The 13,349-nt window shown below is 45.2% G+C and overlaps 2 protein-coding genes across 10 annotated transcripts in view; one reads left to right on the top strand and one right to left on the bottom strand.

Moving 5' to 3' along the window:
- The first annotated feature begins 345 nt into the window (after positions 1-345).
- On the top strand, positions 346-4,072 carry LOC139918176 (ankyrin repeat and SOCS box protein 12-like). Of its 8 annotated transcripts, none has more exons than XM_071907469.2 (3): positions 346-392; positions 1,450-2,217; positions 3,565-4,072. In XM_071907469.2, the coding sequence occupies exons 2-3, from the start codon at positions 1,455-1,457 to the stop codon at positions 3,714-3,716; spliced, it is 915 nt and encodes a 304-aa protein (XP_071763570.1). In that variant the 5' UTR covers positions 346-392; positions 1,450-1,454; the 3' UTR covers positions 3,717-4,072. The 8 variants fall into 8 exon arrangements, with proteins under 8 accessions (XP_071763570.1, XP_071763569.1, XP_071763573.1 ...); XM_071907468.2 differs by having other exon boundaries at positions 358-392; positions 1,447-2,217; XM_071907472.2 differs by having other exon boundaries at positions 376-460; positions 1,447-2,217.
- A 948-nt stretch (positions 4,073-5,020) lies between these two features.
- The window catches only part of slc39a11 (solute carrier family 39, member 11), a 136,859-nt gene continuing 128,530 nt past the window's right edge, over positions 5,021-13,349 (bottom strand). For both annotated transcript variants that reach the window (XM_071907456.2, XM_071907457.2), the window contains exons 7-10: positions 10,161-10,230; positions 8,775-8,873; positions 8,270-8,428; positions 5,021-6,965 (exon numbers count right to left, since the gene is read on the bottom strand). In XM_071907456.2, coding sequence (XP_071763557.2) covers positions 6,887-6,965; positions 8,270-8,428; positions 8,775-8,873; positions 10,161-10,230 — 407 coding nt within the window. In that variant the 3' untranslated portion in view covers positions 5,021-6,886. The remainder of the gene's footprint in view (positions 6,966-8,269; positions 8,429-8,774; positions 8,874-10,160; positions 10,231-13,349) is intronic.

Below are 13,349 nucleotides of genomic sequence, written 5' to 3'. Positions count from 1 at the left end.
TTTTAGGATTACTATTGTCCTTCTTTGTAAGGGTGGTGGGAAAAACACTACAGAATAGGGGTGTGTGTGTGTGTGTGTGTGAGTGAGAGAGAGAGAGAGAGAGATAGAGAGAGAGAGAGAGAGAGAGAGAGAGAGAGAGAGAGAGAGAGAGAGAGCACTTAGCACTTATAAATGTTATGATATGTGACGTCAGACTATTTTTGTTTAAATGTTCTATGTCTATGTATCTGTCCCTATTCAAATAAACATTGAAATGAAATGAGTGAATGAAAAGATTGTCTTGCAGTACCAACACCTCACTGTGGGTGGCAGCGTGGCTCCTGACTGCAGCGTACCGGATACGGAGAAGAAGAAGAGCTACCGGGACAGCTGACAGTGACACATCTTTTTAGGTAACGTAAAATAAACAAACATCCGGATGGCTTCGTCGCTTTGCCAAAACGTTTTAAAGCAAGTAAAGGTATTTGCCGCAAGGTCAAATATGTAATTTATTTAACATCTGTTTGGATATATCGGTTTTTAGCTAATCAGCGAAGATCTTTCTGTTGGAAAGCTTCCTAACCTCGATACGTGACGTTATGTGGTCTTATGTTATGGAGAGAGAGGGTCGGTGTGTACCAGGGACAACATGACTTAACACCTTTGACATATGGGAAGGATCCAGTCTTCAGTTCGGCATACATCCATTACACCAAACAGCACTTATTTCACGAAAATTTCAGGTTTTAGAAATGGTTCGGCTCTCATTTCCTCATCCTCCTTCCTCCAAAATACACCGAGGTCGGCGGTAGCGAGCAGTGTAAACCAACTCTACAAGGTGACATTTTATTTATATTACGTGATGCTTGGTGGATTATCTATATGCCGAATTTACCAGAAGACCCTACTGCTACATTATAGGTCTTAAGTTATGTTTTACGAGGTATGTACTTTCGCCGATAAGCAAGGAAACAATATATTGCCAAATTTTTAAATGGGGTTTGGCGTATTCGGCTTGAATGGAGAGAACGGGACGCATCGGGGCTCGAAGCTTACCCATCTTTGCAAACAGAGAGCATCTTTGCTCCACAAACCAAGCTAGGCCTACAAGGAGCGATGTTCGTTCTTAGTTTAGACTTAAAAGTTACAGCTAACAAATAAAACGAGTTCATTATCATCAGTTCCGTTTGTGTAAAATGTCGGCTGGGAGGAAATTGGCCTGTGTGTCGTGAAACGTGCGTGCAAAACAGTTTCAGCAACTTGGCAGCCTAAATTTGTAGTTGAAACGTTTATTGGATTCATTAAAAATATCTGTGTAAATCGCTGTGTTGTAGGATACAAATTGAGGCCCTAGCTTCACATCACAACACACTGGCTACTGCCCTTATCTTAAAGTAGGCCTCTGTCAAAAAAATGTCATGTCATGCTTAGTTACTTTTGGTTTTGTCTTCTGTGCACATTGTTCAGCAGGTTCTATGATCCACCTAAAATTCCCTAAAATAGAAGAAGAAAGCCGTGAAACTTCCCAGCTCAGACAAGCGGTGTTGCAAAACGATGCCAGACTCGTCGACGAGATGCTCTGCCAAGAAATCTACAAGAGAGTCATCAACTGCCGAGGAGGCTGGGGCATCGCAGGCACGCCTCTGCGCACGGCCGCGTCCAAAGGCCACCTCAGGTGTCTGCAGGTGCTGCTAGCCCACGGCGCCGACGTGGACCGCGTGGACGTGAAGGCCCAGACGCCGCTCTTCACGGCCGTCTGCGGGAAGTACCTGGACTGCGTCTTAGCGCTCCTCAGAGCCGGCGCCAACCCCAACGGCAGCTCCACGAACAACTGCTCCCCGGTCCTCACCGCGGCCAGGGAGGGCGACGTGGAGATACTGAAGGAACTGCTCAAACACGGCGCCGAGGTGAACTCCCGGTCCAAAGTCTTGCTCTGGACCTCGAGCGCCAGCGTGTCCAGCGGCCCGCTCTACCTCGCCGCCGTGTACGGACACATGGAGTGTTTCAAGGTGTTGCTGCTCTACGGGGCGGACCCGGATTACAACTGCACGGACGCAAAGCTGCTGAGTAAAATCAAGCAGCCCAAAACGGTGCTGGAGATGTGTCTGAGGCACGGCTGCGGCGTGGAGTACATCCAGCTGCTGATCGACTTCGGCGCCAACGTCTACCTCCCCACGCTGATCATCGAGAAGTCCACCAAGCAGAACGAGGCCGTGGAGCTGCTTCTGCGGGAACGAGGTGCCGAGCCGTACAGAACAACTCTTTCATTCTCAGAGTCACAAGGAAACGGCATTTCGATGGTGTCCTGCTTCTGTAATTTGACATATTTCAGGTAGAAACGGGATGTTAGGGAGGGAACACACAGGAAACATGGTTCTTCACACACCTGTGTTAGGAGACAGGTAGAAGAGAAGATGGAAGCCGACAGAACATATCAAGAGACTCCCGCACACTGTCTATACTTGCAGTTTAAAACATTTACAACAGAAGAAGAACCGAAACTCAGAACCGAAACGCTGTAATTCTTCAATAAAGTGTTTTAAATTGCGGAGGGACTGTTCAAAAGTGAGCAGGTTGGACCAGAACCAAACAAAGGCAGTGAAGCCTGAACTTGGAGTAGCTGGTGAAAAAAAAATCCACTGTGAAATGCTTTGCACATAATCTTGAGCCATCACAAATTCCAGATTCAGATCCAAAATTAGTAAATTCCAGCCACCGGGATGCAACCATGCTGTCTGAGGGAAAGGAAGCAGGGTGTTTTCGGGGGGTGAACGCCCAAAAATGCCCCGCTACTTTGAAAGTTGTGAAGCTGCAGGTGTTATAAATTAATTTGTGACCGCTCAAGATTTAGTGTTGGAGACGGCGACTGGTCCTCTACAGTGAAAACGCAGCATCCAGTTCTTCTGAGTCCCTTTCCATCGTTTTTGGTCCAAACCCACCCACTCCCCATGTGACCCCATGTCCCGCCCCCCATGTCCCGCCCCCAACATCCTGTATCAACCGGAAATGCGTCAAATTACGGAAGACATCACCGAAATGCTGTTTCCTTGTGACTCTAAATTTACAGTAGTAGCCACAGTAGTAGACACCTCATGCATTCATCTTTATGAAGGGATTTCCATAAAATATTTAGATTTTGGTGGCGATGCGGAACTGGGATTTCCACCATGAGACAATTAGGCATAACTATGAAACTAAGGGAAATAGAGACTTGATTCCAAATACGTTTGCAGGCTCAAAAAATCAATTTAACTTTAAAATTGAAGTGATAGGAATGATGTCTGATGAATGATGAAGTTGGAGAAGTGTTTAGTGTTAAAAACTGGGATTTCTAGAATGCTTACATGTAGATGTACACTCCTGTCCATGGGGATGTAGTGATTGCTGCAGTAGATTATACTTAAATTCACCAACATTACCAATAGCAAGGAGTGCAAAGGCAACAGATGTAATAAAATATTCCTGTGGCCCTAGAAAGGTCATGAAAGATAGAGGAGTGTGCAGAAAGGAAACAAAGGAGTAGGAGTGGAGGAGAGAGGCCTGTTTGTTTAATCGTGTTTTCTGTCTGTTCCTTCTCTCCTCCAGGAAGTCCGAAGGCCTTGACTTCACAGTGCCGACTCGCCATCCGAGGATACCTCAAAAAGATCGACAGGATCCACTGTATTGACCAACTGGAAATGCCGTCGAGTCTCCTTAGCTTCTTGCAATACAAGCCGGTTCCAGTCACAGTTGTGTAGCTCGGGTCAACTGGAGTCAAGAGATGCAAACTAGCATATGTGACATTTTCATTCATGTTTCTGCTACGGCTCTTGTTTCATGTCTGTGGATTGTGGAGCAACCACCTTTTTTGTCTTTTTTTTTTTTTACTCTTCATGTGCTAACTCATTCTTAATTTAAAACATTAAATGTGTAGTTATGTAGTGTGCTTCAACGGTGGAGTGATTGTGCTTTATTTTTTTGCAAAGTGACTAGGGACGCACCGATGCCAGGCTGAAATGGAATATCGGTATCAGAGATTTTACTCAAGACTAAACTCCGATACCCAAAGCCATGAGTAACATGTAAGAAATAAAAGCAAACTGTGTTGATTTTATACATTTGTGGCACATAGAAGCCTGAATTTCTCAAATGGAGGGAAAAACAAGGATTTTATCTCAATCATTTTTAATCCATTGACCCCAAACTAAGGAAGTAAGCCTGCACTGTTCAGTAAAAGTAATGGATCGGTACTCGGTATCGGCCGATACTTAAATTTTCATACTCTGAATCGGTATCGCCATTGAAAAAGTGCTATCGGTGCATCCCTAAAAGTGACATTTAAAAGAACAAGTTTATACAAGGTAAATGGCACCGAATGAAGTATTTTTTTCTGTTAATTTCGGTAGAGAGAATACACTCCTGGAAAGGTGCTGGCCATGGCAAAATGCCTTGAATAACAAGAATTTCCTGCATACACACACGGTTTTCATGCAGATAACACTTTTATTGAATAAAAGCATTATTTGCATCAAGGCTTCTTGTTACTCAGTGGATACCGTTCCCCCCGTAGCCTTTCACAGCCAGTCACAGAAAGCCCTCTGTTGAAGTTGCAGTTCTTTGTGTCACATGTTCATCACAACATCACAAGTTCTCTGGTTGTTTACTCTCGGATATTGAATAGGTCGCCCTAGTTCATAGGAATTATACATACAAATTCTTAAAATGAGTGTGAATCACCTTGATGTTTTTGCAAAGCCCCAGGTTTGAGCCCCAGGTTTTTCTTCAGTGGAATTTGCCCCAAATCATTCCCAAATTTTTCCTTTTTGTTCCTCTGTGTCTCCAAAAAGGTCAGAGCTCCTCAGTTTATCAAACCGCACAGCAAAAAGAATAAACTAAAGGCTCTTCTACAGGTTATTTTCAGGTTTTGCAGGGCCTGTCAGGGGTCAATAGCATGTAAATAATATTAGTTTTAGAAATTAACGGCATTTCCATAGATTTCATCCCCCCAAAATCTCCCCAAATCCCAATCCCAACACTCCAAGGTGAGCACAAAAAGACGACATGAGAATCACTTGGTCATTTAATTATACAAAAGCTTCGTATCTGACCATGCATCGACTCGAGCGTATAAATAATTAGAAAAGGACCAGAACAGCTGATTCAACAGGCGAACACATTCAAGATGGCAGTCAGGAGATCATCTGTTCCCTACGGAGGAAAAAGGCACTAAGTTCAGCTTGGCCGAAAAGGGGATTTTCTTATCTGTTTTTTAGTCTGTTACAGAGGAGGGGACGAGTCATGTGGCAGGGCGGGAGAAAAATCAAGACGTTTCTTTTTTGAGTTCACACTGCAGTTATTGCCTTTTGCCTTCGTGGGGCCGATGTGTTCGTGACATCATGACGTCCTTCAGCGACCGCAGAGAGACTTCAGCACACAGCCTGTCCTGCAGCTGTGCAGCGGCAACGACAGCAAGAGACACCACAGAGGAGTCCCGGACCAGAACAGAGGAGTCCCGAACCAGAACAGAGGAGTCCCGACCAGAACAGAGGAGTCCAGAACAGAACAGAGGAGTCCAGAACAGAGGAGTCCCGACCAGAACAGAGGAGTCCCGACCAGAACAGAGGAGTCCCGACCAGAACAGAGGAGTCCAGAACAGAGGAGTCCCGACCAGAACAGAGGAGTCCCGACCAGAACAGAGGAGTCCCGAACAGAACAGAGGAGTCTGAACCAGAACAGAGGAGTCCTGGACCAGAACAGAGGAGTCCCGACCAGAACAGAGGAGTCCCGAACCAGAACAGAGGAGTCCCGACCAGAACAGAGGAGTCCGAACCAGAACAGAGGAGTCCAGAACAGAACAGAGGAGTCCCGACCAGAACAGAGGAGTCCAGAACAGAACAGAGGAGTCCCGACCAGAGGAGTCCTGAACCAGAACAGAGGAGTCCCGACCAGAACAGAAGAGTCTCGAACCAGAACAGAGGAGTCTGAACCAGAACAGAGGAGTCCCGAACCAGGACAGAGGAGTCCAGAACAGAACAGAGGAGTCCCGACCAGAACAGAGGAGTCCAGAACAGAACAGAGGAGTCCCGACCAGAGGAGTCCCGAACCAGAACAGAGGAGTCCAGAACAGAACAGAGGAGTCTCGACCAGAACAGAGGAGTCCCGACCAGAACAGAAGAGTCCAGAACAGAGGAGTCCCGACCAGAACAGAGGAGTCCCGAACAGAACAGAGGAGTCCCGAACCAGAACAGAGGAGTCCATAACAGAACAGAGGAGTCCCGACCAGAGGGGGGGAAAAAAATTAACAGCATTAACAAAATCAAATCATCCACCGGCAGCGCCAAAAATCACCAAATCAAACACCGCTCTTCAAGTATCTCCGTCATCAGGGAATACAAAAACTCTTGTACGGGAAAAAAAATGAACCAAATCTAGATAACATTCATTTGACTTTCATAAAGCTAACAATTAGTTTTAAAATAACATAAGTTTAAAAAACATAACGACTGAAATTAAGCTGGATCCGCTCCACAGAACATTACGCACAAAGCGCTGGAAGATTTGAATATTTTATAGCTTCATTCCAAAATGAGATATCTGCCATTTGAAAAAGAAAAAAAGTGTTAGAAAATGACTGCTGGCATGAAAATAAAACACATTATGGGTTATTATTAAAGTTAGGGGTCATCATCAGAGCTTTACTTAGAAAATAGTTAGGATAGATTCATCTGTATTTTTTAAATATTAATTTCAAGTAGCAACATTTTTTTTCCCCAAAATGGATATATAGCGTTTTGGAATGAAACACTTCATTTGGTCCCTTTTTATTGTTTTGTTTTTTTAAACTGAGGTCAGCAGCATCGTCATGACATCATGGCCATTGAGGGTTCTGTTGGCTCGGTGACTGTCGTCACGGCGACCTCAGCTCAGCTCAGCCCAGCCCCACGTCGAGTGACATCATCACCACGAAGCCCAGGATGGAGGTCCAGGATGCCAGCTTCCCGTTTCCACTGGCGACAGAAGTGGAAGAAGTGTGAGTTTGAGAGAGAGACAGACGGTGAAAGAGGAAAAAGTGCAAATCCATCATCTGTTCCTCCTTCCATATACAGGGCTCGCAGGTCATGTGACACACACTTGAGCGGCCATGTTGGAGGTCCCAACCTGATCTCACACAAATACGTGAAACGAGCACGACTTGTTGACACCAAATTACGTGTTGGTGGCACGTAAAGTGTTAAAATTCTGTTTTCCCAGCGTGAAACGGTTACTTGAAGGGGACACGACTGTAAACAGCAGCAGTAGTCAGACTGAAGCAGCTCAGTGGACAGTCAGGGTGTTGTGGTCGGGTGCTGGATGGGCCGATGAGTTTGACCCTGACCTTAACCAAGTTGTTTTAGTTGCCTAAACTGAACCGCTAGCCGACCTTTAGCTGTGTCCCGATTAGTGTTTTTGTCACAGAATCCAATTCGTGGTAGAGAAACATTATTTTCATATAATCCGTGTCCCCAGCAGGTAAATCTACGTTTCAGAGTTCCTGCTCATTTCACGACTTTTCATGAGATCATGTTGGGAGTTCCTCAGCTTTGGAGAACAGACGGGACCAAAGGGCTGAAGACAAGACAGTTTTCTGTGTCATAGTGTCCTAAATTTGGAAACAAATCTACTTTATCAGACCACTCACTTTTCTAAACAGTATGGAACAGACATGGTCAATTTTTGTACTGTTTTTGACTGGGAACTGATCCTTTCATCACTGATACATCTGATCAATTTATGTGTAATATCAGTTTGCCAGCTAACAAACCACAGTATTTGGCCAGCTGACCATCACTGTCTTGCTGTTACCATATCTGATAGCTAATGTTACATGGCTAGTGGCTAGTGGCTGCATGCTAACACTGACATTAGTTACTTTGTTAGCTTGCAACAACAAACAAAAAACAATGTTCAGTTTGTTCAGGTTAACTGAGCTGACTCTTCTCAAGCTACAACTCAGAGTGTTTTGGAGTAGAGACTAGGGCTAAAGTCAAGACAGTTTACTGTGTCACAGTAACCAAATCCACCTTATCACACTATTCACTTTTACTGAGAACGTTACTGAATGGATCTACATCAGATATCTTTCTTTTTCTAGTCCGGTTGTTATAGATTTAGTCGTTATTTGCACAGTCAGTTCTCCACTGGACCTCCATTAGTTGGCTGTGGTTGCTAGGAGACTTGTGACGCGACTGCAAACCCTCTATACCTCCTTTCCTCCCTCCCTCCCTCCCTCTCTATCCGTCTACCCATCATCCCTCTCTCCGTCCCCTCTCACCTGACTTGAGCCTCGGGTATGATGTCATCAACCACCACGTAGACCATCGCCCCGGCGGCGAACGCCAGAGCGTATGGCAGCAGAGGTTCCGCCAAAACCACGGCGACGGCGCCTAGCAACCCGGCAACGGGCTCCACCATGCCGCTCAGCTGGCCGTACCTGAGGACGGAGACAAGAGCGTCACACACACACATCAGCTGGAAGAATAATTAATAAAGAAAAAAAGAGTTTAAAAAGGAAGACATTGTTCAGAACCACTAAATACAATCTAAATATGACTTCTGAGTAACAGAAATGATAAGAAATGTTATTTTCATTTTATCCTTTGACATAAATTTCTACACATTAGCTTTCACATTCATAGAACAGACTTTGAACCAAATTTGAATTTAGTTGAAGTTCCACCAAGCTAACTACTCCCCAACACTGCATACAAGAACACACACATGCATAGACACACACACACACACACACACACACACACACACACACACACACAGCCTACCAGAAGGCCCTCCATGTTGACACCCCAGAACCCCGGAGCGGCAGGCTCACTGCTAAGCCTTCTGGGAAATTCTGGATGCCAATACCGATGGCCAAGTTTCTGTGGGGACAAAAAAAAGTGAAACATTACCAAAAAGTCAGACCATATTCCCTTCACAGCAACTGATCTATCGTTCATGTATTTGAATTCAGACAGTACAGTAGGTTGTGTGAAATATTCTCATTACAAAAACCAAAACATTACTTAGCCTGCCAGATTATTCTGGACTTCTCCCAGCCGTTCATAACTGTAGACACGCTTAGTTTTAGTTTATTTCCACATATAAGTGAAACTGACAGAGAAAGACAGAACAGATGCAGACTGCAGGTGAACCACTGGAAGCCCACTTAAAAATTCACTTAAAAATATCAGCAGAATGACTAGTTTTTTTTTATATATTGTCAGAATCTTTGCATTGGTTTATGTGCTAGAAGTGTGATTTTCAGACTGTTCCTTCATACAATGGCAGTGAATGGAGAGAGAAAAAAATCACAATTCTTAAATCATCTCTACCGGAGCCACAGATCACAGAATCACTGATTTTGGGGGTTATATCATGGAGGAAGATACACAACCCAAGACACTACCAGAGGTCAACATCACTCTAACTGCTGCTCCCCTTTGCCTTCTGCAGTGCCACATTTTAACCACCAGATGTCAGCAGCACACAACAGAACAACACAGAACAGTTGTATTCTGTCCGGACCTGATCTGTCCTTCATCGCCCCATGGTCCGACAGTTTGTGTAATATAACCTCCTAATATAGCCTCTGCCATCCAGTTGTACAATCGAATATACCTTTTTTTTTTGTCACATACACCTCTTCCAACTGTGCAGTAAAAGGGGGATCGAGGGGCGTCCCGGTGGCTCGGTGGTCTAAGGTGAGTACCTTGTAAACGCGACGTTCTGGGTTTGAATCCGGCCCAGAACCTTCCCTCCCCTCTCTCTCTCCCAACCTGTCCTGTCTCTCTCTACTTGGGACTGTCTAATAAAGGCAAAAATGCCTAAAAAAATAATCATAAAAGGGGGTGAAGCACTGTTTTTGGCTAGAGAGAAGCGTTCCGTTTTCCTCCTGAGGCTAAAACACAAGATGACTGCCTTCTGAGAGGGGATTGTACGGTATTTTTGTATATTTTTTCACCTTGCTATGAGGAATATTCAATGATCCAGGAATAAAATTTAAGGATAGGGTTATTATTATGACCCTGACATAGACAAAACACCGTAAGAAAAGACCTTGTTGCGTGCAGAACCTTGTTTATCTGATCCCACCGGTAAGAGATGTGCGTGTGTATGTGGTTGTGTGTGTGTGTGTGTGTGTGTGTGTGTGTTTGCCTTGGTCTTACCTGGCGCTCTCGAAAGTGGCAGATGTGGTCTTTCCGATGGCGCCGAATCCGACCCCCACGGCCAAGCCCTCTGCAGAACAAAAACACACAAATTATCCTCGCTTCTATCTGCATTGTGTCTTTCTGTCACTTTCTTAAAACCACTCTATAAATAAATCACTTATTTGAAAACGGAAAAGCTTAAACTTTGGGGAGGAGGAGGAGGGGAAAATGTTGTCAGACTGTAGGGAGGAAAAATATAATGTGCAATGGAAAAGACCGGATAAAATGATATGGGGGTGAACAGAGATTGAGATGGCGTGGTGAAGATTGCAAAAAAAAAACACAAAATACAGAAAAAAGCCTTGATCAGAAGCCTCTCAGCAGCCACTGGGCATCTCTACTCCATGGCATGTATTGTACTTTTCTTTTGATCTTATCCTCTATAATCATCTTTCTTCTTCATCTTCCCTCCCCATCTACATCTACAGACATAGCCCTCACAGAAGAAGTCCCTCTGTTTACTACGTATTTGCTGAATGACTGCTGCACTTTGGCTCCATCACCACAAGAGTGATTATGAGCAACCAGAGTTTTGTGCCACAAAACTCTGGTTAGACATAATTGGAAGAAGAAGGAATTGTCCGCAGTTCTAATGCAGGATAAATGCATGATTGGGACTTGCTACGACTGACACTTGATGCATTTATCCTGCAGATAAATGCATGAAGTGGGATTTCTACAATGGCTCCCGCTGTATAGATCTTCTCTCTGTTCCCTCCCTGCATCCTCTGCTCTCCCTGTACCTCGTCCCTCTCCTCTCACGTCCCATTTGTCTCATTTGTTATGCCTGTCATGCATACTTAAAGCACACCGCATTCAAACCAGAAGTGAAAAGGTCGCAGAACATGGTGTCTGTGAGCGTGTGTGTATGTGTGAGAGAGGTGTGTGTGTGTGTGTGGGTGGGTGTCTGTGTGCGCACGTGCGCCGGTGCGTCAGCCAGGATTACAAGCTGTTTTGCATTCCGTACCAAAAACACAGAGGAGAAAAAAAAACAGTAATTACTAAGCTGACAAGCAGTCACGTCCTGTTATGCCATTAGCTGGCTCGCTAATCACCGTGCTAAAATGTGATAATTTCCTGATCTGTTTTCATGGCTAGCATAATTAACCAAGTTAAGAGTAAGCATCAAAGAGGACATGTTGCGGAAGGAGAGCCCCGAGACGGCCGAGCGGTTTAGTCACCTGCCTCTGGATCCCTGCTGGCTGAGGATCAAATCCCCAAAAAGTCAAAAGTACAAACAACACAATTCCTGCTCCATCAAAAACGAAGTGTAAAACGCTAAAGGTGAGTGGAGTGGCCACTGTCAAACTTCCCTTACATGCATTTAATCTGCAGGAATCCAGGATTAGTACTTTGGACAGTTCTTTCTTGAATGATATAAAGGTTGGAAACAAATCAGTATACAAAACTCTGGTGTCTCTCAACCAACTCGTTACCTCTGAAGGCTGAAAATGGAGCCAAAGTGCAGCGAGCGGGAAGTAAAAAGTGTCTTCTTAGATATGTATCTATATTACATATGGATGCAGAGCAATATCTTCTCTTGCACGCATGAATGACTGATCTCTTTCGACCCCTTCTCTCTGCTCCTGTCTACTCTGCTGTAGTCTCTCTCTCTCTCTCTCTCTCTCTCGCCGCAATATTATTAACCCATCTAACCCTGCACTGCCTCCAGCCAGAGCCTTACAGCTAGTGCAATCAACGACAGAGAAGAAATGAGAAGAAAAAGACAGTTAAGGGAAATGAGAGAAGGAACATAAACAGGAGCGAGAGAAAGAGAGGAAATGGCAATAGAAAGATAGAGGGAAGACGTGGGAGGGTGGGCAAATCAACGAGAGAGCGAGAAGGCAAATGAAGGAGAGTGAGCGATCGATATCCTGATCTCCCCTCCGGCCGCGGGCTCCCAGCTCGGAGGGCACTTCATCACAATCTAATGCCTAATCATTCGCTCTGATAACAACGCGCGCCGGCTCTAATCAAGCTCCCGCCGGGCCATTACGGGGCGGACGCGGCGGCCATTACGGCGAAAAGCAGCCTTCGGTTACACCGCGGGTCCCGTTTCCCATCCGTCTCAATCCCGCGGGAACCGTCTGGAGCGCCGCGGGGGCTGCTGGAAACCCCACCTGCGCTCAAATACCTTCATCTGTCTGAATGCAACAGGAGCGGAGAGAGAGTTTCAGCGTTTGGCAAAGTCTGAGGCGAGACAACATGCTGCGGAGCAAAGGACTGGGGTGCTGTAATGAGTGTGTGTGTGTGTGTGTGTGTGTGTGTGTGTGTGTGTGTGTATGGTGGTGGTGGGAGGTGGCAGCAAAGGAGACGATACCTCCTGAGAGCTGAATTTCAGCAAAAAAACATGATACTTGACACATTTATGAAGGGGGCATTATAATCGATTGACCTTTATCAGTGACCAGATCGAATCGAAGATCGATCGAACTCATCTAATCCCCCCCCCCCCTCCTCTCCTCCCCCACGAGTCACTTTTGCCTGTAATGAACAAACAGTAAAGTCACATTTTCGCAACAGAGAGAAGTACGTTAGCTAATCAGAGCAGAGATCCAACAGAAACGTCTAGTGAAGAGCTGATATATCACCATGCTGAATACTGGAATAATAACGCTGGTTTGACATTTGCTTTTTTGGCTTGTGAGTCTTTGTGTCGGAAATGTCTTACAAAACCGGTTCCTTGAAGCACCGCTGAGCAGTTGGAAATGCGAGTTAAGGGGCGTTGGGAGTGTTTTCAAAGTTCAATGAGCGGGGAGTTTTTGTTCCAAAAGAAAAAGAGAAAACGGGTCAGAAAGGGGGTTTTGAAAGCCCGGAAATGTCCGCGCCCGGGCGTCCTGGTGGCTCAGTGCTCTAAGGTGCGTACCATGTAAACGCAATGTCCTCGGGTTTAAATCCGGACCAGGATCTTTGTCATGTCATCTCTCTCTCTCTCCCAATTTTTCCTGTCTCTCCCTCTACTTTGAGCTTTCCAATAAAGGCAAAAATGCCAAAAAAATTATCTTAAACAAGAAGAAATGTCTGCACCTTTTGAAGTAATCGTTCGATCCACATCCCCATCGACCCCTCACAGATATATTATGGTCATTTTGTGCTATGGGGCAGTGAAAGCCTCACTTATTCAGCCTTTAAGAATGAATGGGTATC

Source organism: Centroberyx gerrardi, chromosome 20, assembly GCF_048128805.1.
Source record: "Centroberyx gerrardi isolate f3 chromosome 20, fCenGer3.hap1.cur.20231027, whole genome shotgun sequence".
Taxonomy (NCBI): Eukaryota; Metazoa; Chordata; class Actinopteri; order Beryciformes; family Berycidae; genus Centroberyx; species Centroberyx gerrardi.
Note: the sequence above shows the minus strand (reverse complement) of the source record. Positions and strands in the feature narration are given on the sequence as shown.